A 22,992-nucleotide genomic window follows, 5' to 3' on the forward strand; every position below is an offset into this window, starting at 1 on the left:
GTACGAACAAGGATTCAGCTCATTTCAGACCTGTGATTATTTATTTATTTCAAAATTATACCTGCACTACCTACAGTTCCACAATTTAGTTAATTTAAAGGGACAAAAATTGAAAATGTCTTCATTTATCACACTTTGCTATTAACTTTAAATCCATTTCATATCCCTAGTACCAGGCAGCATCACAAGCTGAAAAGAGGTTGATGAACACAGTGCAACACACCTGACTGATTCAAAGGCTACTTAAAAATGATTTGTTGCCACCAGCCAGGTTCTGATTATTGCTTTCTTCTGTTCCTGACTTTCAGCCGTCCTCCAAGAAACAGAAGAGAATCTGTTTCTGATTTAAAGGGAGGAAATTCGTAAGGCACATAAAACTGTTCCTCAGTCCTGGCTCCAGGGTTCAGACAAGCACTGATAATACTTGAAAGTGTTTGGACTAGAGGAAATTCGGGAAAATGTCTTATATTACTTTTATCAAATTAGCTCTTAGATCTGCTAAAAATGCAGGTAATGCAATTCTTACCTAGGGAGATCAGGGTCTCATAATTCTCTTTCATCACCTCCTTGTAAAGCTCCTTCTGGCCTTCATCCAAATACTCCCACTGCTCCTGGGAGAAATAGACAGCGATGTCCTCAAACGTCACTGGCTCCTGAAACATAAACCAGGAACAGTAACATGTGGAGGAGCTCAGAACACATTTATTTGGTGATATCTATGTGTATTGGGAACCACAACATTTATGATTAATGGTATTACATTTTTAAATAGAGTTCAGCTGATTACACTTCTGCCATTGTATCATGGAAAAGAGGACGCCAAGACCCATGTCCTCCCCAAATTGCCAGACTTGTTCCTTAGAGGTGTGCATGACCAAAAACAAGTTTGATGTGTGCTCTCTCACCCTGACTTAGCTTGGACCCCTTTCTTTCCACTGCAGGTTCAACCTCCAGCTTTCTCTGCTTATTTTCCAGGGTGGGCATCTCCCAGCTTTTTCTCTTTGCCCCCTATTTCTTTCTTCCACCACCAACCCCTATCCCTACCTCTTTCTTCTGTCTATCCTTGTCCTTTGTGGATCTCTCTCTACCCTTTAGACTTCCCTCTGTGCCCAATGTCTTCCCCTGCCCGCCCCCCCCCCCCCCCCCCCATCCCCTGGATCACAGCCCTGACTTGTTCCGGCCTTTCTTGGCACACACCTTAAAGCTTGCTTTGATCCATCCTCCATGGCAGGTAGCCCTACTTGCTATAAGCACTGTATTCCAGGGTAGGGTATTCAGGGACTGTCTGTGCTGTCTCTCCTTCACCTCCCATGCACAATAGTACACAGTCTCTTTTTGAGTGGGGCGCAGGCTGAGCTGGACTAAATTATTACTACTACTACTACTATTTATCATTTCTAGAGCGCTATCAGGGTTACACAGCGCTGTACAAAAAAACAAAAACAAAGAAGGACAGTCCCTACTCAAAGGAGCTTACAATCTAAAGCACAAAAAAGGACAAAGAGTGCAGACAAACAAAAATTGGGACAGTCTAGATTTCTTGGGTAGAGGTACAATGGTTAGGTGCCAAAAGAAACATTGAAGAGGTGGGCTTTGAGTAGGGATTTGAAGATGGATAGGGAGGGGGCTTGGCGTATGGGCTCAGGGAGTTTATTCCAGGCATAGGGTGAGGCGAGGCAGAAGGGGTGAAGCCTGGAGTTGGCGGTGGTGGAGAAGGGTATTGAGAGGAGGGATTTGTCCTGTGATCGGAGGTTACGGGTAGGGGCGTAAGGGGAGATGAGGGTAGAGAGGTAGTGAGGGGCTGCAGATTGAGTGCATTTGTAGGTTAGTAGGAGAAGCTTGAATTGTATGCGGTACCTGATCGGAAGCCAGTGAAGTGACTTGAGGAGAGGGGTGATACGGTTTTGGCGGAAGATAAGGCATACAGCCGAGTTCTGAACGGATTGAAGGGGGGATAGATGGTTAAGTGGGAGGCCAGTGAGGAGTAGGTTGCAGTAGTCAAGGCGAGAGGTAATGAGAGAGTGGATGAGAGTGGATGACTAAATCCCGGTAGGTAGTGGGGTTTTAGGCCATTTCTTCTTTTTCTGTATTATAGTCCCAGGAAAAATGTGCTAACGCTCCAATGATGCTTTAAACTCAAATAACTTTACTGGTAAAACTCTAAACAGGCAAACACCAAAGAATCTTGTAGTAACACTCAAAAGAACTGCCATCCCCAAAAGTTGATATGCCATCAAAATCCTCATTTCTTCACTTATTTACAATGTCCAAGCAGTCCTTTCATCTCCTACACCCATCCCATCCGGCAGGACAATCAAAGGCTGTAGCTGGTCTGCTCACTGGCCAGGCAAGTGGCCCGCTGTGCTTTTTGCCAGCCGCCAGACCACACATCCCTGTCCATCCTTTCTTCACTCAGAAGTGTGGTACCACTCACCCACCTCTAACCCAGAACAGGTAACATAGTAGATGACAGCAGAAAAAGACCTGCATGGTCCATCCAGTCTGCCCAAGATAAACTCATATGTGTATACCTTACCTTGAATTTGTACCTTACCTTGAATTTGTACCTGTCTTTTTCAGGGCACAGACCGTATAAGTCTGCCCTCCCCTATCCTAGCCTCCCAACCACCAACCCCTCTTCCCCCCACCGCTCTTGGGTCCTCTTTCCCACTCCAGAACGCTCCTCTCAGTCTCTGCTCTTACAGCAAGAATTCCCATCATACATCAGCCCCTGGTTATTATACCGGACAGGATGTCCCCTCCCTGGGTTAGCCACCCCCACCAGACATCAAACATAGTAACATAGTAGATGACGGCAGAAACCACTCCTTCCCAATCCCATAGGGTTAGAGCCCCAGCCCACATAGATTTTAGTAATCCCCTGGAAGAACTTTACCAGTCTCTTCCCATTCACGTTCTCTGGGTGCAGTGACTCTGGGGAAACCACATGCAAATGTACCCAGTGCGAACAAGGGTAAGGAAACTCCTGCAGTGTCAATGTATATGCAGAGATTGGCCCGAATCTTTGAGCTGAAATATTTTTCGTATTAATGAAGCCGTTTGGAGACAGAAAGATTTAAACTTTCTTTTACTGAAATAGAAAATGTCAGACATTTATATAGTGATCTGAAATTCAAATATGAGACTGGGGATAGAAAAAGGAGAGGGGGAAGAGAGAGGAAGATGTGAAAGGTTTCAAGTTTATTGGAAGTTTGCTGTACCGCAAGACCGTCTATGCGATGTATACGACTAAAAGAAATATAGAACCAGAGGCTGAAGAGTGTACAAAGGACAGTAAGTACTAGAAATAGACGAGTGAAAAAGGTGGGGGGGGAACAGAGAAAGGAGGGACATGATATAATGATCTACAAAGGGAACCTAAAGAGATCACAAGAAACAGAAACTGAGGTCTCATAAAGCCAAAGGAGAACCAGGAAGTAGAGGCTGAGGAGGGGCTGCCTGGCACTGCATCCCCTGCTGCCCACCTCCTGCCAGTCTCCTACCTGCTGAGCACAAAGCCCTGCAGCCATTCTCCTGCCCTAGCTCCCTCTTTGCAGGCTCAGGAGCAGCAGCCCTGTGAAGGGAGGGGAACCAGGAAGAACTTTCTTTTTCCTCTGCTTGCTCCATGCACCATGTGTGTATCAGAGGTTGCATGACATTGCCTGGCACTGCATCCCCTGCTGCCCACCTCCTGCCAGTCTCCTACCTGCTGAGCACAAAGCCCTGCAGCCATTCTCCTGCCCTGGCTCCCTCTTTGCAGGCTCAGGAGCAGCAGCCCTGTGAAGGGAGGGGAACCAGGAAGAAGAACTTTCTTTTTTGTCTGCTTGCTCCATGCACCATGTGTGTATCAGAGGTTGCATGACATTGCCTGGCACTGCATCCCCTGCTGCCCACCTCCTGCCAGTCTCCTACCTGCTGAGCACAAAGCCCTGCAGCCATTCTCCTGCCCTTCTCCACAGCACCATTTCCAGCCCTGTGAAGGGAGGGGAACCAGGAAGAAGAACTTTCCATGCACCATGTGTGTATCAGAGGTTGCATGACATTGCCTGGCACTGCAACCCCTGCTGCCCACCTCCTGCCAGTCTCCTACCTGCTGAGCACAAAGCCCTGCAGCCATTCTCCTGCCCTTCTCCACAGCACCATTTCCAGCCCCTGTGAAGGGAGGGGAACCAGGAAGAAGAACTTTCCATGCACCATGTGTGTATCAGAGGTTGCATGACATTGCCTGGCACTGCATCCCCTGCTGCCCACCTCCTGCCAGTCTCCTACCTGCTGAGCACAAAGCCCTGCAGCCATTCTCCTGCCCTTCTCCACAGCACCATTTCCAGCCCCTGTGAAGGGAGGGGAACCAGGAAGAAGAACTTTCTTTTTCGTCTGCTTGCTCCATGCACCATGTGTGTATCAGAGGTTGCATGACATTGCCTGGCACTGCATCCCCTGCTGCCCACCTCCTGCCAGTCTCCTACCTGCTGAGCACAAAGCCCTGCAGCCATTCTCCTGCCCTGGCTCCCTCTTTGCAGGCTCAGGAGCAGCAGCCCTGTGAAGGGAGGGGAACCAGGAAGAAGAACTTTCTTTTTCGTCTGCTTGCTCCATGCACCATGTGTGTATCAGAGGTTGCATGACATTGCCTGGCACTGCATCCCCTGCTGCCCACCTCCTGCCAGTCTCCTACCTGCTGAGCACAAAGCCCTGCAGCCATTCTCCTGCCCTTCTCCACAGCACCATTTCCAGCCCTGTGAAGGGAGGGGAACCAGGAAGAAGAACTTTCCATGCACCATGTGTGTATCAGAGGTTGCATAACATTGCCTGGCACTGCAACCCCTGCTGCCCACCTCCTGCCAGTCTCCTACCTGCTGAGCACAAAGCCCTGCAGCCATTCTCCTGCCCTTCTCCACAGCACCATTTCCAGCCCCTGTGAAGGGAGGGGAACCAGGAAGAAGAACTTTCCATGCACCATGTGTGTATCAGAGGTTGCATGACATTGCCTGGCACTGCATCCCCTGCTGCCCACCTCCTGCCAGTCTCCTACCTGCTGAGCACAAAGCCCTGCAGCCATTCTCCTGCCCTTCTCCACAGCACCATTTCCAGCCCCTGTGAAGGGAGGGGAACCAGGAAGAAGAACTTTCCATGCACCATGTGTGTATCAGAGGTTGCATGACATTGCCTGGCACTGCATCCCCTGCTGCCCACCTCCTGCCAGTCTCCTACCTGCTGAGCATAAAGCCCTGCAGCCATTCTCCTGCCCTTCTCCATAGCAGGATTTCCAGCCCTTGCTTCCCAATCCTCCCTCATGCAGGTTTGCTTCTCTCCTAATGGCTTCTGACAGAGAGCAAGAGATAGGGGAAGTAAATAAGTCAGGGGACAGATCAGAGAGAAGCAGGAGGGAGGGAGGTTAGGGTAGAGTCGCTTCTGACTGCTGCCATCTACTGTACCCTCCAAGCATTGAAGCAGGGGAGCTGATCTCGTACACACTATCCCTGATGCTCAAAGCTTACCATACTAACAACGTCTGATTTAAACTGGTTCTAGCCAGTCTAGCGATCATGTTATTCAGCGTCTAATGCACAAAAGAGGTCTGCGTGGTTTTTACCGTTCGGGGTTGCATAATCCTATGCAAAGAGCTCATTAGTATTAAAATGAGCATTCCAAGCAATGCACAGATATTTCCGAACAGTGGCATAGCCAGAAGGCAAGTTTTGAATGAGCCACATGGGTGGGCACTTGAGAAACACCTGCCATCTGATGTACTCATGCCCTGTCCCTGCCCCTACCCCTACCGCACACCTACCCCCAACTTCAATGAGGGTAGCAGTGCTGACTTCAGTGGCTGCAGGCCATGTCAAGGGCTAGGGGAAGTACAAGAGCGTGCACTCTTGATGGTCCTCCAATACATATATGCTTCCCCCAAATATTCTGCATCCATAGAACCCCCTGGCCCTCTCCCAAGAGTGGATGCAGAGCAGAGCTGGGACACTTCCCTATAAAACTCACCATACAAAAATGTTTGTTTCTAGTGTTATCTCAGTAACAAGGCATATTGGATAGTTCAAAAATCTATCAAACAAAAAGTCACTCAGAACCTAGAGCAAATCTATCATGTCAGCACTAACATCCAAAACAGGGATCTAATTTATTTATTTATTGCACTTGTATCCCACATTTCCCCACCTATTTGCAGGCTCAATGTGGCTTACAAAGCCCTGTTATGGCATAGCCATGCCAGGGTAGAAATTACAGTTGGTGTTATAAATAAATCAAGAGAGCCAAAAAGAATTGGTCAAGCAGTAATAGAGAGATACATTCTGAGTAAAGGTGGATAGGTATAGTGTTATGATTGGTTATGTGTTCTTGTGGTAAGCTTTGTTAAAGAGATAGGTTTTCAGAGATTTGCGGAAGTTACTTAATTCATTGATCGCTTTCAAGTGGGTCGGAAGTGTGTTCCATATCTGCGTACTCAAATAGGAGAAGCTGGTCGCGTGAGTTAGTTTATATTTTAGTCCTTTACAGCTAGGGAAGTGTAGATTGAGGAAGGTGCGGGACGATCTTTTAGCATTTCTGAGTGGAAGATTCACTAGGTCTAGCAAGTATGTTGGGGCATCTCCGTAGATGATTTTATGGACAGTCGTGCAGATCTTGAACGCGATGCATTCTTTAAGTGGGAGCCAGTGCAGTTTCTTTCTTAAGGGTTTCGCACTTTCATATTTTGCTTTGCCAAATATGAGTCTGGCTGCGGTATTCTGGGCTGTTTGAAGTTTCTTGATGGTTTGTTCTTTGCAGCCAGCATAAAGTGTGTTGCAATAATCCAAGTGACTTAGCACCATTGACTGCACCAAGTTCCGAAAGATGGCTTTTGAGTTTCCACATGGAGTGGAACATTTTCTTGGTTGTATTCTTCACGTGAGTGTCAAGTGTGAGATTTCGGTCAATGGTAACTCCCAGAATTTTCAGGTTATTGGAAACGGGAAGGGAGAAGGTAGAGGTGGTTAAGGTGGTGAAGTTATTTGTATTGTGTTGTGAAGTGAGTATCAGACATTGTGTTTTTTCTCCGTTAAGTTTTAATTGAAATGCATCCGCCCAGGAGTGCGTGATTTGGAAGCTTTGGTTGATTTCTTTGGTGATTTCATTAAGATCATGTTTGAAAGGGAAGTAGATCGTAACATCGTCTGCATATATGTATGGGTTGAGACTTTGATTGTCTAGTAGCTTGGCTAGGGGTATCATCATTAGGTTAAAGAGTGTTGGTGAGAGGGGGGATCCCTGAGGAACTCCGCATTCAGGTGTCCATGGGTTTGATATCTCCGCGTTAGTTATTACTTGGTAAGCTCTTGTTGTCAGGAATCCTTTAAACCAGTTGAGAATGTTGCCTCCAATTCCAAAGTATTCTAGGATGTGTAGTAGTATTCCGTGGTTGACCACAGAATACATAGAAAAGTCATGCTACCAATACTTTGGTCACACAAACAGAATATAAAAGGCAAATACATAATAAGTGACCACAAACCATAAACAAATTAAATCGAAATCCCAAGACCTTGCATGTACAGCACCAGAGAACTAGAAAGAGATACATTTACTCCTACACTGTGCAAAATATAATAGCGCATGCCACAGATGGTGTTAGGGGTAACAACAGTGGTGTGCTGGAGCCGGCTCGTACCGGCTCGCAAGAGCCGGTTGTTAAATTTTTAAAGCTCTTGCGAGCCGGTTGTTGTTGCAGGCGAGCCGGCTCCCAAGGGCAGCGCAACCCGGCGGTAAGTGAGGTAAGCATGGCAGGAGGGTGCCACAAGCCATGCTTACCTCATCCCCCGCCACTCCGGGGGGTTTAAATTGTTGATTTACCAATTACCTCCGTCTCAGCAGATGCAGTCAAACCCCCTCTCTAGCCTTCACTTTGTTCCCGTCAGTGTCCCGCCTTCTTCTGATGTCATTTCCTCTTTCCGCGAGGGCGGGGCATTGACGGGAATGAAGTGAAGGCTAGAGACGGGCTTTCACTGCGGCTGCTGCGATGGAGGCAGGGGAGCAAGGAGAATCATTGTTGGGTTGGTATGGATGGCTGGAGGAGGGGCAGGGCAGCGGAGAGAATCGCTGGGTGGTATGGATGGCTGGAGGGGGGCAGGGGAGAGGAGAGAATCGCTGGGTGGGTATGGATGGCTGGAGGAGGGGCAGGGGAGCGGAGAGAATCGCTGGGTGGGTATGGATGGCTGGAGGAGGGGCAGGGCAGCGGAGAGAATCGCTGGGTGGGTATGGATGGCTGGAGGGGGGCAGGGGAGAGGAGAGAATCGCTGGGTTGGTATGGATGCCTGGAGGAGGGGCAGGGGAGCAGAGAGAATCGCTGGATGGGTATGGATGGCTGGAGGGGGGCAGGGAAGAGGAGAGTTGCTGGACATGGATGGAGGGGAGGGAAGAGTGAGGAATGAGATGAGGGAAAAGGAAGAGAGGAGAAAATCTGCACATGGATGAAGAAAATAGGCAAAAGCTGGATCCACTGGACAGTCAAGTCTCCGGAGGACCAGAAATTAAGAAGAAAGGAGGAATGGAAAGAAATAAATGGAAAGGAAGCCCTGGAAACGGAGTTAAGAGGACAGATAGCAGCAGAATCGGATACTGGGCCAGCACGATCAGAAAAACAAAGTCACCAGACAACAAAGGTAGAAAAAAAATCATTTTATTTTCATTATAGTGTTTGGAATATGTCCACTTTGAGAATTTACATCTGCTACATCTGCTGTCTTATTTTGCAATGTATAGCTTATCCCTTGTTCTATCCCCTTTCATCTCATCGACCCCTCCTCAAATGCTCACCTACCCTTACTCACACCTCTCCTACTCCCCTCACTCTTGCCCTTGCCCCTCCGACTCATCTACCCTTCCAATTGCTCACTTACCCTTGCTCATGCTTCTCCTACTCCCCTCATCCCTGCATTCCTATTTCTTTTATTACTCCGATAATACTCTACTTATTTCTCTCCACCAATACTTTGTAATCCCAATTACTATGTAAGCCGCATTGAACCTGCTTTGAGTGGGAAAGCGCAGGGTACAAATGTAATAAATAAATAAATAAATATGTCCACTTTGAGAATCAGGTGCTCAACATTAAAAGTTACTATTTATTTGCTTATTTATGGCATTTTATCCCACATTAAACATGAATTAGATTGGAACCTGGGATCATAAAATATTTTTTTTCCTGGAGCAATGCATTGCCCCCCCCCCCCAGGCTCTCTCCCAGGCTATAGCCAGCTCTGCAATTTGGGGGGGGGGTGCAGAGGTGGATATGGGGGCGCAGAGGTAGACCGGGGAGAGAGCCTGTTGTTAAACATTTACCAGCACACCACTGGGTAACAACTAGGGCAACTGCCCTTGGCCCCCTGGCCAGAGAGAACCACATGCCAATTGGAAGCTAAAGAAGGTGCAGCCTACTAGTAAGCTTTGGGGTCCACTTCCCAAATTACTGCCCTGGGCCCTGGCCATATCTAACACCAACTCTGGCAGGATATGCATTTCAAATCTGACATATTCTAATCACAAAATGGAAAAATAAAATTATTTTTTTTTGTATTTAAACAAGAATCTTTATTGAACAAGTAAGACAAAATGTACATACAGGCACAACAGTAAGCTCCCAAGCTCTAGTATATACTGTAAAACTTGGAACTTGTTTCTTCAATACTCATTCATTGAGTAATAAAACATTCAGTATTCTTGTTGTTTTACATATTTTTCTAACACTTCTTCCCCCTAAATAAACTGCAACAAAACATTTCCACGTTATTGGTCAAAATCCCCTCCAAATCCCCCTTCCCCTTACAGTGTCTAAGGTAACAACAGTGTCTAAGGTAACAACATATCAGATGTTTCTCTATAGCTCATTAAGTCTTCGGTATATCCAAAGGTTCCCAGATCTTAGTCCATTTCGACAACTGGTGTCTCTCTTTTGCCATCAGTCTTTCTCTCTCTGCAATGTTCCGCAATAAGGTCATCCATTGGACAACAGACGGGCTATTTTTTTGCTTCCATGAGTGAGCAATAAGCAATCTGCCCGCACATAAGCAATGTTTGATTAACACTTGACCAAAGTCATTCACCCCCAAGATAGTTTTATGAAACAGAAATACAGCAGGGTCATATGGTATCTCAACTCCCACCCAGTATCTAATCCGGGCTTGGACAGCTTTCCAGAAGGCTTTTACTTTGTAACATGTCCACCAAATATGGCCCAATGTACCACGCTGGCCACGTCTACGCCAACAAGTTGGGGAAGCTGTTCCAAACATATGATTTAACCTTATGGGGGTTAGATACCAACGGTATAGCACTTTTGTTAAATTTTCTTGAACATTGACAGCTGGAGATATGCGTACGGAACGCCTCTCCATTCTCTGCCATTCCTCTGCCGAGTAACTCACCCCTAATTCTTTCTCCCACAGCACCCTGTGCTTATGGCTAACATACAGGTTATCTTGCAAGTGCCCATAAATCAAAGTAATAAGGCCACGTGTCCCTTGTTCTCAAACACAGAGTTCTTCTAAAAAGGTCACGTCACCCATTAAATAGGCACGTCTGCCTTCTGATGACAAAAAATGAATCAATTGAGTGTAGGCATTTTGATCTGTTGAGGGTAACCTGTATGTATCTGCCAATTCCTGGAATGATATGAAGGTATCTTTATTAATCAACTGTCCCCAGAGATCTAACCCTTGCTTTTTCCATCTAGTGACAATTGAGCGTGTGCAGCCTAATGGGAATGCTAAATTACAAACAATAGGTGATAACCGAGAGCAATAGATTCGTTTTAAGCGTTCCATTTTATCCCAACATGACAAAGTGAACTCAATGATCGGGCTCACCTCCTCCCCCAAACAACGATGTTTAGGCGGCAACCAGAGTAAATGGCCTAATTTCAAAGGGCTATGTAGTATATATTGTTCCATCTTTACCCAAAGTTTGTGAGGGGCTTCTTGAAACCATTCCACTGCGGATTTAACCTGAGCCGCTCTATGATATAAGTCCACTCTAGGGATCCCTAAACCACCCTTGGTCTTACGGTCTGTATACATTATGGAGGGGTGGATTCTAGATTTGCCTCCTTTCCAGATGAACTTCTCCAATCGTTTCTGCAGGGAGTGAAGCACATGGTCACTAATAGGGAGTGGCAGGGCCTGGAAAAGATACAGTAATCGCGGTAATATATTCATTTTCACTGTGGCTATTCTCCCAAACCAAGATAAACCAAGGGGCTTCCATCTTTCCAAATCCTCCCTAATGTCTTTCAGTAACGGAGTATAGTTAGCCTCATTAATGTCCTGCAATTTAGCAGTAATGAAAACCCCCAAATATTTAAGACCCTTAGTTTATTTATTTTATTTTTATTTATTTGCATTTGTATCCCACATTTTCCCACCTATTTGCGGGCTCAGTGTGGCTTACAATACTTTGAGAATGATGGAAGTACAATTGGTTACAGTACGATTATGGATTACATTATGATGAGTTATAGAAGACAGAGTAAATACAGGATATAATTTGGGAATAGAACATCAGAAGATAACAGTGGTGAGTTGAGAGGGGGACAAACAATATCGAGGGAACATAAAAGTCTAACATTTTTATTTGTGGGTAGGGTTTTAAGAGTGGTGAGGATACGGGAGAAGAGACTTCAGGATAGAGTGTTTTGGTGCGTATCTATTAGTTTGTATGGACTTCATGTGTTTTGATCCTTGCCGTAGATTTTCTCAAAGAGATAAGTTTTCAGTAGTTTGCGGAAGTCGGTTAGTTTATAGATCGTTTTCAGATTGCGTGGTAGTGTATTCCAGAGTTGTGTGCTCATGTATGCAAAGGTCGATCCGTGCAATGCTTTGTATTTTATTCCTTTGAACTTAGGGAAATGGAGATTGAGGAAGGTTCGAGACGATCTTTAAGCGTTTCTGGGTGGTAGGTCTATTAAATCAGACATGTATGCAGGGGCTTCACCGTGAATGATTTTATGGACTAAGGTGCATACTTTGAAAGTGATGCGTTCCTTGAGTGGTAGCCAGTGTAGTTTCTCCCGTAAGGGTTTAGCACTTTCGTATTTTGGTTTTCCGAAGATGAGTCTGGCTGCTGTATTCTGGGCTGTTTGAAGTTTCCTCAGTATTTGTTCCTTGCATCCTGCTTATAATGAGTTGCAATAATCCAAGTGACTGAGTACGAGTGATTGCACTAGACTGCGGAAGACAGATCTTGGAAAGAATGGTCTAATTCTTTTCAGTTTCCACATGGAGTAGAACATTTTTTTTGTTGTGTTGTTCGCATGAGTCTCGAGTGTTAGGTGGCGGTCAATAGTGACTCCAAGGATTTTTACGGTTTCTGAGATTGGCAGATTTAGTTTAGGTGTGTTAATGGCGGTAAACTTATTCGTGTTGTATTGGGAGGTTAGTATGAGGCATTGAGTTTTTTCTGCATTCAGTTTCAGTCGGAATGCATCTGCCCAGGTGTTCATGATGTGTAGACTTTGGTTGATTTCGTTAGAGATTTCATTAATGTCTTTTTTGAATGGAATGTATATCGTTACATCATCAGCATATATGTATGGGTTAAGGTTCTGGTTTGATAGAAGTTTTGCCAGGGGGGGTCATCATTAGATTGAAAATAGTTGGAGAGAGGGGGGATCCTTGAGGTACTCCACAATCAGGTGTCCATGCAGCAGACGTAGTTGAGTTTGATGTGACTTGATATGAGCGTAAGGTTAAGAACCCCTTGAACCAGTTTAGGACATTGCCTCCGATGCCAAAATATTCGAGAATATGTAATAGGATTCCGTGATCTACCATATCAAAGGCACTTGACATGTCAAATTGTAAGAGGAGTATATTGGTGCCGGTTGCAATCATTTGTTTAAATTTGGTCATTAGGGTAATTAATACTGTTTCTGTGCTGTGATTTGACCGGAATCCTGATTGAGAGTCATGTAGTATGGAGAACTTGTTGAGGTAGTTTGTGAGTTGTTTGGTAACCATCCCTTCGGTTATTTTGGTTATTAGTGGTATAGATGCTACTGGTCTGTAGTTAGTTATTTCGCTTGTGTTTTTCTTTGAGTCCTTGGGTATTGGTGTGAGTAAAATGTTTCCTTTTTCTTTTGGGAAAAGTCCGTTTTGTAGCATGAAATTCATGTGGTTAGTTAGGTCTATTGTGAATTGTTGAGGAGAAGCCAATGTAGCACCTTCAACACTGGGGATGCACTTTCATATTTTCCCAGGCTGTAAATCAATCTTGCTGCTGTATTCTGCAGAAATTGAAGTTTTTGTAACAGTTTTTAGTAAGATCCCCAAATAGTTTGTTACAATAATCTAAGTATGGAATCAGGATTGCTTGTGCCACTGTTCTAAAGTTATCCTGGTGTAATTTAGATTGAATTGCTTTCAGCTCCCGTAATCACATTTTTCTTTTTTTTAAGATGAAGCCTTCATATGCAATTCAGAAGTTAAGCCTAACACCTTTGAGTGGTCCTCAATCATTAGTTTCTCACCTGTACCCAATTCCAATTTTATATCAATAATAATGTCCAGTATTATCAATGCAGTTTTTGTGTTTCTCGCGTTTTTCACTGTGTCCGATTTCCTTGCATCCAGCTTTTTATCTACTGAAAAGAAAAATGTTCCAGGTGATCGTAGCCTCTTCATTCTCCAGACTTCCCTTCAGCTCATGATCCATGTTCCTGTCTAGCACAACAGTTTTGTAAGGTTTATAAGCTGTACAACCTTTATTGTTCCTTTTTGTGTATAGAAATTTCTTAACATCAGAACTTTTTATCTAGCTACAAGATCTAGCACAGGCAGCTCCTTGTGACTCTGGGCAAGTCACTTAACCCTCCATCGCCTGCCACATTGAGCACTTAACCCTCCATCGCCTGCCGCATTGAGCCTGCCATGAGTGGGAAAGCGTGGGGTACAAATGTAACAAAAAAAAAAAAAGATAAGTAACAGTAGAATCTACACAGATGTCTGTTGTACCAGTTTTTTCTTTGCTTACTGTGAACCATCTCTTCCATAATCCTCTGTACTATGCTGCAATGTCAATCACCTGTTTTTGGGCTTCAGTTCACCTGTCCTTGACCATTAATTTGCTCAGTTTTGCTCAACTAATGGCTCCTGAAATAACATTTTCTATTTCCTGCTATAATTACATTTTCACTACTTGTATTTTTTTGTCATTCACTGGTCTAATTTTTAACAAGTTTTTCTCTTCTTCTGCAAATTCTGTTGGTTCCTTCCCTAGGGTTACAGATAGATTTCCACGCAGTCCTTCACACTCATCAAAACATAACAACATTTAATGATGGAGACAGATTCTGGACTTTTACTTTCATATTTCAACACCACCTTTTGTGGATTTGGATCAGATGATGTTGTTGCATAAGCCTGGAGACCTTTGAAAGTAGCTCTATAGATATAATCTATTTCTATCAGGCTCATTCCCCCTTCAGCTCAAGGAATGTAAATTCCTGGCATACACTTATTCTTATAAATGATCTTATGAGCACGGAGGAGTTTTCTTGTTTACACATCCAGTCTTTCAAGATCATTCAGATGCCCGACTACAATTCCAAAGCTGTAAGAGTGCAGAAAATGTCAGCTGATTAACGGCTTATATCTTATTGTGTGACATTAATGTACTCTCCTCAATCTAAATAATTGTATCCTTCTGTAATATTTTTTACTGATCTCTTATTTCAGGGATTTATGCTTAATTGTTGCTCCTTCTTCTATTTCTAAATATTTATAGACATTTCTTTTTGTCATCACTCAAAATAATGTTTTCAATTTTGCTCAATTTTCCTTTAAGGAAGGCTGTCTTGTCATGTTTCTGTAGACCAAAAGTCATCTTGATGTCATCTGAGAAGCTTGTTGTTTCACTAGTTTCCGGTTTCACTTGTGTGTATTCACTGGTGTTTTATGAGGTTTGTCATCTGATGGAAGCTTTTACCACACTTTGTATGTGCAAATAGTTTTAGTACTGTGTGGCTTCTCTGGAGCACTCAGAGGCTTTATGTCTCACTGAAAATTTCAATATACTCAGTACATACATTATTCATTCCTGTGTGGATTCTCTGGTGCAAGGTGAGGTTTGCCTTCCTACTGAAACTTTTACTACATTCCATACATGTATAGGGTTTCACTCCAGTGTGAGTTCTCTGGTGGGCTGTGAGGTTACCTTTCGTAGTGAAGCTCTTGCCACACTCAGCACATGTAAATGGTTTCACTCCTGTGTGGATTCTCTGGTGCATGTTAAGATATGCCTTCTGACTGAAACTTTTACTACACTCCATACACGTAAAGGGTTTCACTCCAGTATGGGTTCTCTGGTGGGCTGTGAGGTTGCCTCTTTTAGCAAAATTTTTGCCGCACTCAATACAGGTAAATGGTTTCTCTCCTGTGTGGATCCTCTGATGCACCGTAAGATATGCCTGCTGACTGAAACTTTTACTGCACTCCATACATGTATATGGTTTCACTCCTGTGTGGATTCTCTGGTGGGCTGTGAGGCTGCCTTTCTGTGTGAAGCTTTTGCCACAGGCAGTACAGAGAAATGGTTTCAGTCCTGTGTGAATTATCTGGTGCACTGTGAGGTGTGATTTTAGCTTAAAGTTTTTACCACATTCAATACATGTAAAAGGTTTTACTCCAATGTGGATTCTTTGGTGCATAGTGAGATAAGCTTGCTGACTGAAGCTTTTACCACACTTAGTACAGATAAATGGTTTCAATCCTTTGTGGGTTTTCTGGTGGACTAAAAGGATGTCCCTCTGAGTGAAGCTGCTACCACACTCAGTGCATGTATATAGTTTTACTCCAGTGTGGATTCTCTGGTGCATTGTAAAGTGTGATTTCTGACTAAAGCTTTTACCACAATCAGTACATGTAAGTGGTTTTATTCCAGTGTGAATGTTCTGATGATGCCTGGTGAGGCATGACTTTAGACTGAAACTTTTACCACACTCAATACATATAAAAGGCTTCACACCTGTGTGAGTTCTTTGGTGGATTGTGAGGCATGACTTCAGATTAAAGCCTTTACCACACTCTGTACACATAAATGGTTTTATTCCAATGTGGTTTTTCTGGTGCCTGATGAGGCACGACCTTCGACTGAGACTTTTACCACACTCAGTACATTTAAATTGTTGTACCTCAGGGTGGGTCTCAGTGAAGCTTTTGCCACACTCTCTATAACTGAATGGTTCCATTCCAGCATGGGTTGTTCTCTGGTGTACTGTGAGGCAAGACTTCTGATTAAAAGATTTACCACATTTTGTACATATAAAAGATTTTGCTTCAGAGTGAATTCTCTGGTGTAGTGTGAGGTATGATTTCTGAATGAAGCTTTTACCACATTTAGTACATACAAATGGTTTCACTCCCATGTGGATTTTCAGGTGCTTGGTAAGGTTTCCTTGCATAATGAATCTTTTACCACATTTATGACATACAAATGGTTTCTCTCCTGTATGGGTCCTCTGGTGCATGCTGAGGTATGCTTGGTGCCTAAAACTTTTATCACACTCAGTACATGTAAATGGTTTCATACCTTTATGGATTTTCTGATGGAGTAATAGGGCTCCCTTCAATGCAAAGCTTTTACCACACTGAATACAATTAAATGGTTTCACTTCTGTATGGATTCTCTGGTGCATGGTGAGGTATGCCTTCCTCCTGAAGCTTTTACCACATTCTATACATGTAAATGGTTTTACATCGGTGTGGATTTCCTTGTGCAATATAAGATTTCCCTTCCACGAAAAGCTTTTACCACAATCGGTACATATAAATGGTTTCTGTCCTGTATGGATTCTCTGGTGCATCGTAAGGTATGCCTTTTGCTTGAAGCTTCTACCACACTCAGTACAGGTAAATGGTTTCAATCTCATATGGGTTCTTTGGTGAACTGTGAGGCTGTCCTTTTGAGTGAAGCTTTTGCCACACTCAGTACATATAAATGGTTCTATGCCTGCATGGATTTTCTGGTGTAGTCTAAGCTTTACCTTCCGCCAAAAGCTTTTCCCACACTTAGTACAGGTAAATGGTTTCACTCCAGAATGCATTATTTTCTGCGGTTTGTGTATTCTCTTCTGACTGAGGCTTGTACGTGGGAATAATTTCACAGCTGAGCTTCCTGTTGCATTTTTTTGTTTATTGTGATTTTTTCCCTCTTCTGTGCCCCAGTCAGAACAGGAAAACATTTCCTCTTTGGATCTTTCTGATAACAACTTTTCACCTCTGGGCTTCTCTCTGACCTTCCACTGCTGTGTCGCTGTATTAGTGTTTCTGAGATCACCTTTTTGTAGATTAAAAAAAGAAGTTAATATTGAGCATTATTATAGAACAGTTTAACCAGTTCAGCAATACCACACCCCGTTGTAAAGTAGCCACTCCCTCGATACTGAGAATACAACATATTCAAGCTGATCAGTCCAAGGGATGCAACTATAATTTCTAATCATGTACAAGTTGATACTTTTAAAAAGTGTCTTTTTTGGTCTTTCCACCAAGCTAAGTCCAGCATCCTGGCTCCAACAGTAGCTAGTCTACATCACAAATGCCCACAAGATCCCAAAACATAACATTTATCATGGCTCAGTTCCAGGAATGAGTAATCACCCAAGTTTTCCTAACTGAAATGTTTTTACTGACTTTTCCTCCAGGGACTTGCCCAAACTGTTTTAGAACCCCCTTTATTAGCTACCTTGACCAACCTATTCTGGAACAGAACTGAGATACTTGTTTTTAGGAATGGCAAAAAGGTCTTTTGAAGGACTGCCCCTTTGAGCTACCTCTTTGTCCAAGAAGGACTTCGGTGGATGAAGGGCACGATTCAGCCTATCCACTAGGGAGATGTCTTTCTATGTAAGTCACTCTCAAGATTATTCCATAAGAAGCGGCCCAGTTCCAGATCCACATAAATAGCCAGGTTTTTAAATTTATTTATTTAGATTTTGCTCGCACCTTTTCAGTAGTGAGTTACATTCAGTTACACTGGGTATTTCCCTGTCCCTGGGTGGCTCACAATCTAAATTTTGTACCTAAGGCAATGGAGGGTTAAGTGACTTGCCCAAAATGACAAGCAGCAGCAGTGGGATTTGAACCTGGCACCTCTGAATGTCAAGGCTGGTGCTCTAACCACTAGGCTACTCCTCCATTTCTGTGCTACTCTTAAAAGAACCTTTCTAGAATTTGATTTCAATCTGCTGGTCATTAATTTCACAGAGCGTCCTCTTGTACAGCTTGAAAAGTTAAACAGCTGTTCTGTATATAATCATTCCACCCTACTCATGGTTTTATAAAATTCTATCAGATCAAGGCTCATTTTATTTGATTACCCACTTAGGGTCAGACCATCAAAGCGGTGTACAATTTAAAATACAGCATGAATGCAGCCTTAAAACAAACCACATTAAAACAACAAAGCAGAGCCAAGCATTACATAAAAACAGACAGTACTACTAGTGCCCAGCAGGCCTGGGGGAACTGACCACATGCTCCAAAAATGATCAAATCAGCTGGTGAATGTCTCCTGGAAAAAATAAGCCTTTAACAAAGTTTTAAACCTAGAGAGGCTGTCCACTGCTCACATAGTCAAAGGCAAAGTGTTCCACAAGGAGGGGCCTAAAACATTAAACACTGAGTTACGAAAAGTAAAGTACTCAAGGGCACCTCATGAGGTCCAGGAACCTCAACGCAACAATGATTTTGCTACTGAGAGAAAAACGTGATTTATACTAAATTGAATCCGCCAATCCCAAATACGAACTCCGAATTTGCCTGACACGTCTACATTATAAGTTATACATGCAAAGCCTATTCACTTATAATATTAATGCATTATATATTGGAAACATGGAGAGAGGTTCCATAAAGACAGTTCTACAATGGAGAACAGATATCAAGGCCGCTGGAATCCCAACATGATGGGGGACTACTGCTGGTTTTTGCAACGGGAAAATATGACCGGTCACAAACGCAAAAGCAGATGCCTGAAGCCCTTTTAACAGCACTGGGCCTTGCTGAAGTAAGACTTTTAAACTGGAATACGAGACTTTTTTGAAATTTTGTTATTCCATTACATTTTCATATACTGTTTACTACGAAAACTTTGATGTAGATCAGGTAATTGTTGGAGTAAAACTCGTTCTGTAAAAAATTATTCAATGCTTTCCTAGTGCTTAATTCATTTGGGTAAACTTATGCATAACAAAATTTCCTGACGTGTTACAACAATTCTGACTTCAGATTTGGAATACGCACACTGAATTTAGTATAGGACAAATGGGTTTTGCCCAGTAGCACACGAAAATTGTTTTTTTGTGGTGCTGTGATTGGTGCTGCTGACTAGACCGCAAAGACCTTGCCGGAACATAGGGAAGGAGCTGGGCGGACAGGTAAGATGGTGAACCACACTGCAATACTTTAAACATCAAAAGCAAAATGTTGGGGGTCACGTGATGTCATGCTAGGAGAGCAGACACAAGTGAGAGAGCTCCCGGGCCCAGATCGCATTAACCCACCCTCCAAGAGCAATATTCTGAGAGCCGAACCAATTTCTCAAAGGAAAAGGATTAGTGAGGCAGTGAAAAACAGCTTACTTTGAACCGAAGCCATGTCCGTGAAGTCACAACATCAATAAAAAGCGCCACATAACGATTCTAAAATGGCGGCAGGAGAAGACATCGGGAGTTCCTCTGTAAGCTCCGCATGGGTGGCTGAAGTGGTAGCAGAGGTCAAGAAGGCAATTGCAGACTCCTTGGATAAATGCTTGCAGGAGGTAGCGGACAAGCTGGATACAGTGGACGGGAAATTAGAATCTTTAAAAGGAGAATTTTCTACACATTGTCAGCGTGTCTCGGATCTTGACGACCAGGTGCTGCAGCCTTCGACCTTGACCAACACTTTACAAGGCAGGATGAAAGTATTGGAAGATAAGGTAGATGATATGGAGAATCCTTCTCGGAGGGGGAATCTGCGCTTGACCGGCCTCCCTGAAAGCATTGCAGAAGGGGAATTGAGGCAGTTCCTGGAATCTTGGCTGGTGTCTACTCTGGGCTTGCGGTTGGAGCTGGGCCCGCTCTGTATTGAGTAGGCACATCGGTTAGGCCCTAAGAGACAGGAGGAGACACGCCCACGGGTGTTAATATGTAAGATCTTAAACTTTGCTCACAAGACTGAAATCCTGCGGGCTATAAGATCTAAGGGCCCTGTTTCCTATGATAATAAAAAGGTGCTTTGCTTCCAAGACTTTTCAACTCGGGTAGCGGGCTTAAGACAGGCTTATGGCCTGGTTTGTGCTGAATTAAACCGCAGACACATACAATTTGCTTTGATATATCCAGCTCGACTGAAGATCTTTACGGAGGGATGACCCCAATTCTATGACTCGCCCGAAGCAGCTCAGGCCTTTGTGAAAGACTTGCCTACTTCTATGGATATGGCCTGATGGGAAATAATCACCATTTGCAAGCGGAATGCTGTATATGTACGTTTCTAGGATTGGACTTCGGTGATCTCGCCTTGCTACTTTAGGCCTCTCGCCATCAGAGGGGTTCAACAAGATCATCCTTTGGTTGCGAAATTCTGGTTCTTGGAGATAAATTACAGACGAAGAGACGGGCGGATTGGAGGACAAGGAATCTGGAATGGTCGCACAAAGAGCGCTGCCTATGTTGTTGTAATATGCTGCTTTTCTGTTCTGTGGACACACCTGCAATTTAACTAGCCGTGTTAAAGCCCCCAAATATTTACTGTTTTTTTTTTTTTCTGTAGCTGATGCTTTGATTTTGCTCTGCATGCCTAAAAACTTTCCGGAATTATTGAGTTGTTGGAACAAATTGATGTCTGGATTTGTTGACACAGCTGCTGCACTTGATGGTGCAATACGTTTTGTTCTTGTAATATGGTCTAGCATACTATGCAGATACTTGAACCACAACTCAAAGAGTACTGCCAGTTGCGGTTGCAGGAGGCATCAGGTGTGGGGTTTTTTTTTTTTTTTAATATAGTTCATGCTTTGACTTTGCTCTGTATGTAAAAATTTAACTGTACCCCGGTGTTGATGGGAAGAAATGCTGTTCGAATTGCGGATTCAGCTGTTGAACAAGATGGTGACGTGCACTTTTTTTTTTAAAGACGCTTCTGGGTTCAATGGAACTTTGCAGGAAAATGTAATGTTTCGTTATAAATGCTGGTTCAATTGTTGAAATATTATGGAGGGTGGGTTTGGGTATTCCGGGGGGTGGGGGGTTTCTCACGTGGGGCCTTGTCCAAGAGTTAATTGGACATTTTTTTATTTATGGGGTTTGAAGGGGTGGAAAAGGGGTATGGGAGAATGGTGTTTTGTGTGGGGGAGGGGGGGGGTTGTAAGGGGGGGGGGGGTTCTGTATGCGGATTTTATTTGTTTTTTGGGGGGGTGTCCTGGGAAGTCTTCTCTGCTCATATTCAACAGATTGCCAAAACCTGTCGTTTCTTTCTCTACAACATTAGCAAAATCCGTCCCTTCATCTCTGAGCACTCTGCCAGAACCCTTATCCACACTCTTATCACCTCTCGCCTTGATTATTGAAACCTTCTTCTCACCGGCCTCCCTCTTAGCCATCTCTCTCCTCTTCAATCAGTCCAAAACTCTGCTGCGCAACTCATTCGCCAAAGTCGCTATGCTCACATTAGCCCCCTCCTTAAGTCACTTCACTGGCTCCCTATCCGTTTCCGTATTCAGTTCAAGCTTCTCTTATTGACCTATAAGTGTATTCACTCTGCCACTCCCCAGTACCTCTCCACTCTCGTCTCTCCCTACGGCCCCCCTTGTGTACTCCGTTCTGTAGATAAATCTCTCTTATCCATCCCCTTCTCCTCTACTGCTAATTCTAGACTCCGTTCCTTTTATCTTGCTGCACCCCATGCCTGGAATAGACTTCCCGAGCCTGTGCGTCTGGCCCCGTCTTTGGCCGTTTTCAAGTCCAAACTTAAAGCCCACCTCTTTACCGCTGCTTTTTACTCCTAACCACTTCTCACCTGCCCTGTCCTTAACCTCACCTATTATTCCCTTGCCCTTAATTGTTCTGTTTACCTGTCTTATCTAGATTGTAAGCTCTTTGAGCAGGGACTGTCTTTTTGTGTTTGGTGTACAGTGCTGCGTATGCCTTGTAGCGCTATAGAAATGATAAATAGTAGTAGTAGTAGGACATGTGGAAGAGGCCCCATCAGTGGGCCGTAAGGCTGGTCTGCTGGTTCTCTTCCGGAAAGGCTTGGACCTGGTGACACATCAAACATGGAGAGACCCTCAAGGACGATTTTTGTTAGTGAAGGCTTCGGTAAACAAAAAACCCCTATTGCTTTGTAATGTATATGGACCAAATGTCTATGATCATAAGTGGGTGAAGTCCATAATACGTAAAGTTGCGGGAGTCGTAGACATACCCATCGTTATGGGGGGTGATTTCAATATGGTTCATGACACTGCTTTGGACAGATCTAAGGGATCTGGGGGGGCAGATGGGCTCGGCAACAAAGGGAATACCACAATTATGTTCTAGTCTTAACTTATTGAATGTTTGGAGAACCTTAAACCCGATGGACAGAGATTATACGCATTTATCGAGGGCGCACAGCTCACAATCCCGGATTGATTATTGGCTTTTGTCATCAGAGTTGTTTTCCTCTGTAGTCTCGGCTGGAATTGAAGTGTATAGTGTCTCCGATCATAGGCACCCAGTATAAGAGGCCACAGGATCAGGTCAGCTGTAGTTTCACGCGCCAACGCCGACGCCAGCCATCAGCCCATTTCCGCTCGCCTGGGGCTCACCGCTCAGGCCGGATCATGATAATTTGTTTCAGACCAACACGACCACGACGCCCGACAGACATGCCATCCCATTCAGCCAGCCCAGTTGAGTTCTGGCTGCCGGGGGCTCGCCGCTCGGGCTCCGCTCTCACACCGGCACGCCGCGCGGTCCTGCTGTACCTCTCT

General features: G+C 44.2%; 1 protein-coding gene across 5 annotated transcripts in view; it reads right to left on the reverse strand.

Annotated features, from left to right (window-relative positions):
* The window catches only part of LOC115464772 (oocyte zinc finger protein XlCOF6-like), a 524,570-nt gene that overhangs the window by 46,325 nt on the left and 455,253 nt on the right, over positions 1–22,992 (reverse strand). Inside the window, exons 1-2 of one of the 5 annotated variants that reach the window (XM_030195128.1) lie at positions 5,209–5,305; positions 527–653 (exon numbers count right to left, since the gene is read on the reverse strand). The exons of 3 other annotated variants lie outside the window; for them this stretch is intronic. In XM_030195128.1, coding sequence (XP_030050988.1) covers positions 527–653; positions 5,209–5,292 — 211 coding nt within the window. In that variant the 5' untranslated portion in view covers positions 5,293–5,305. Of the gene's footprint in view, positions 1–526; positions 654–5,208; positions 5,306–22,992 lie in introns of those variants that run through there. One more of the 5 variants, XM_030195150.1, reaches the window with a different exon arrangement.

Source organism: Microcaecilia unicolor, chromosome 1 (assembly GCF_901765095.1).
Source record: "Microcaecilia unicolor chromosome 1, aMicUni1.1, whole genome shotgun sequence".
Taxonomy (NCBI): Eukaryota; Metazoa; Chordata; class Amphibia; order Gymnophiona; family Siphonopidae; genus Microcaecilia; species Microcaecilia unicolor.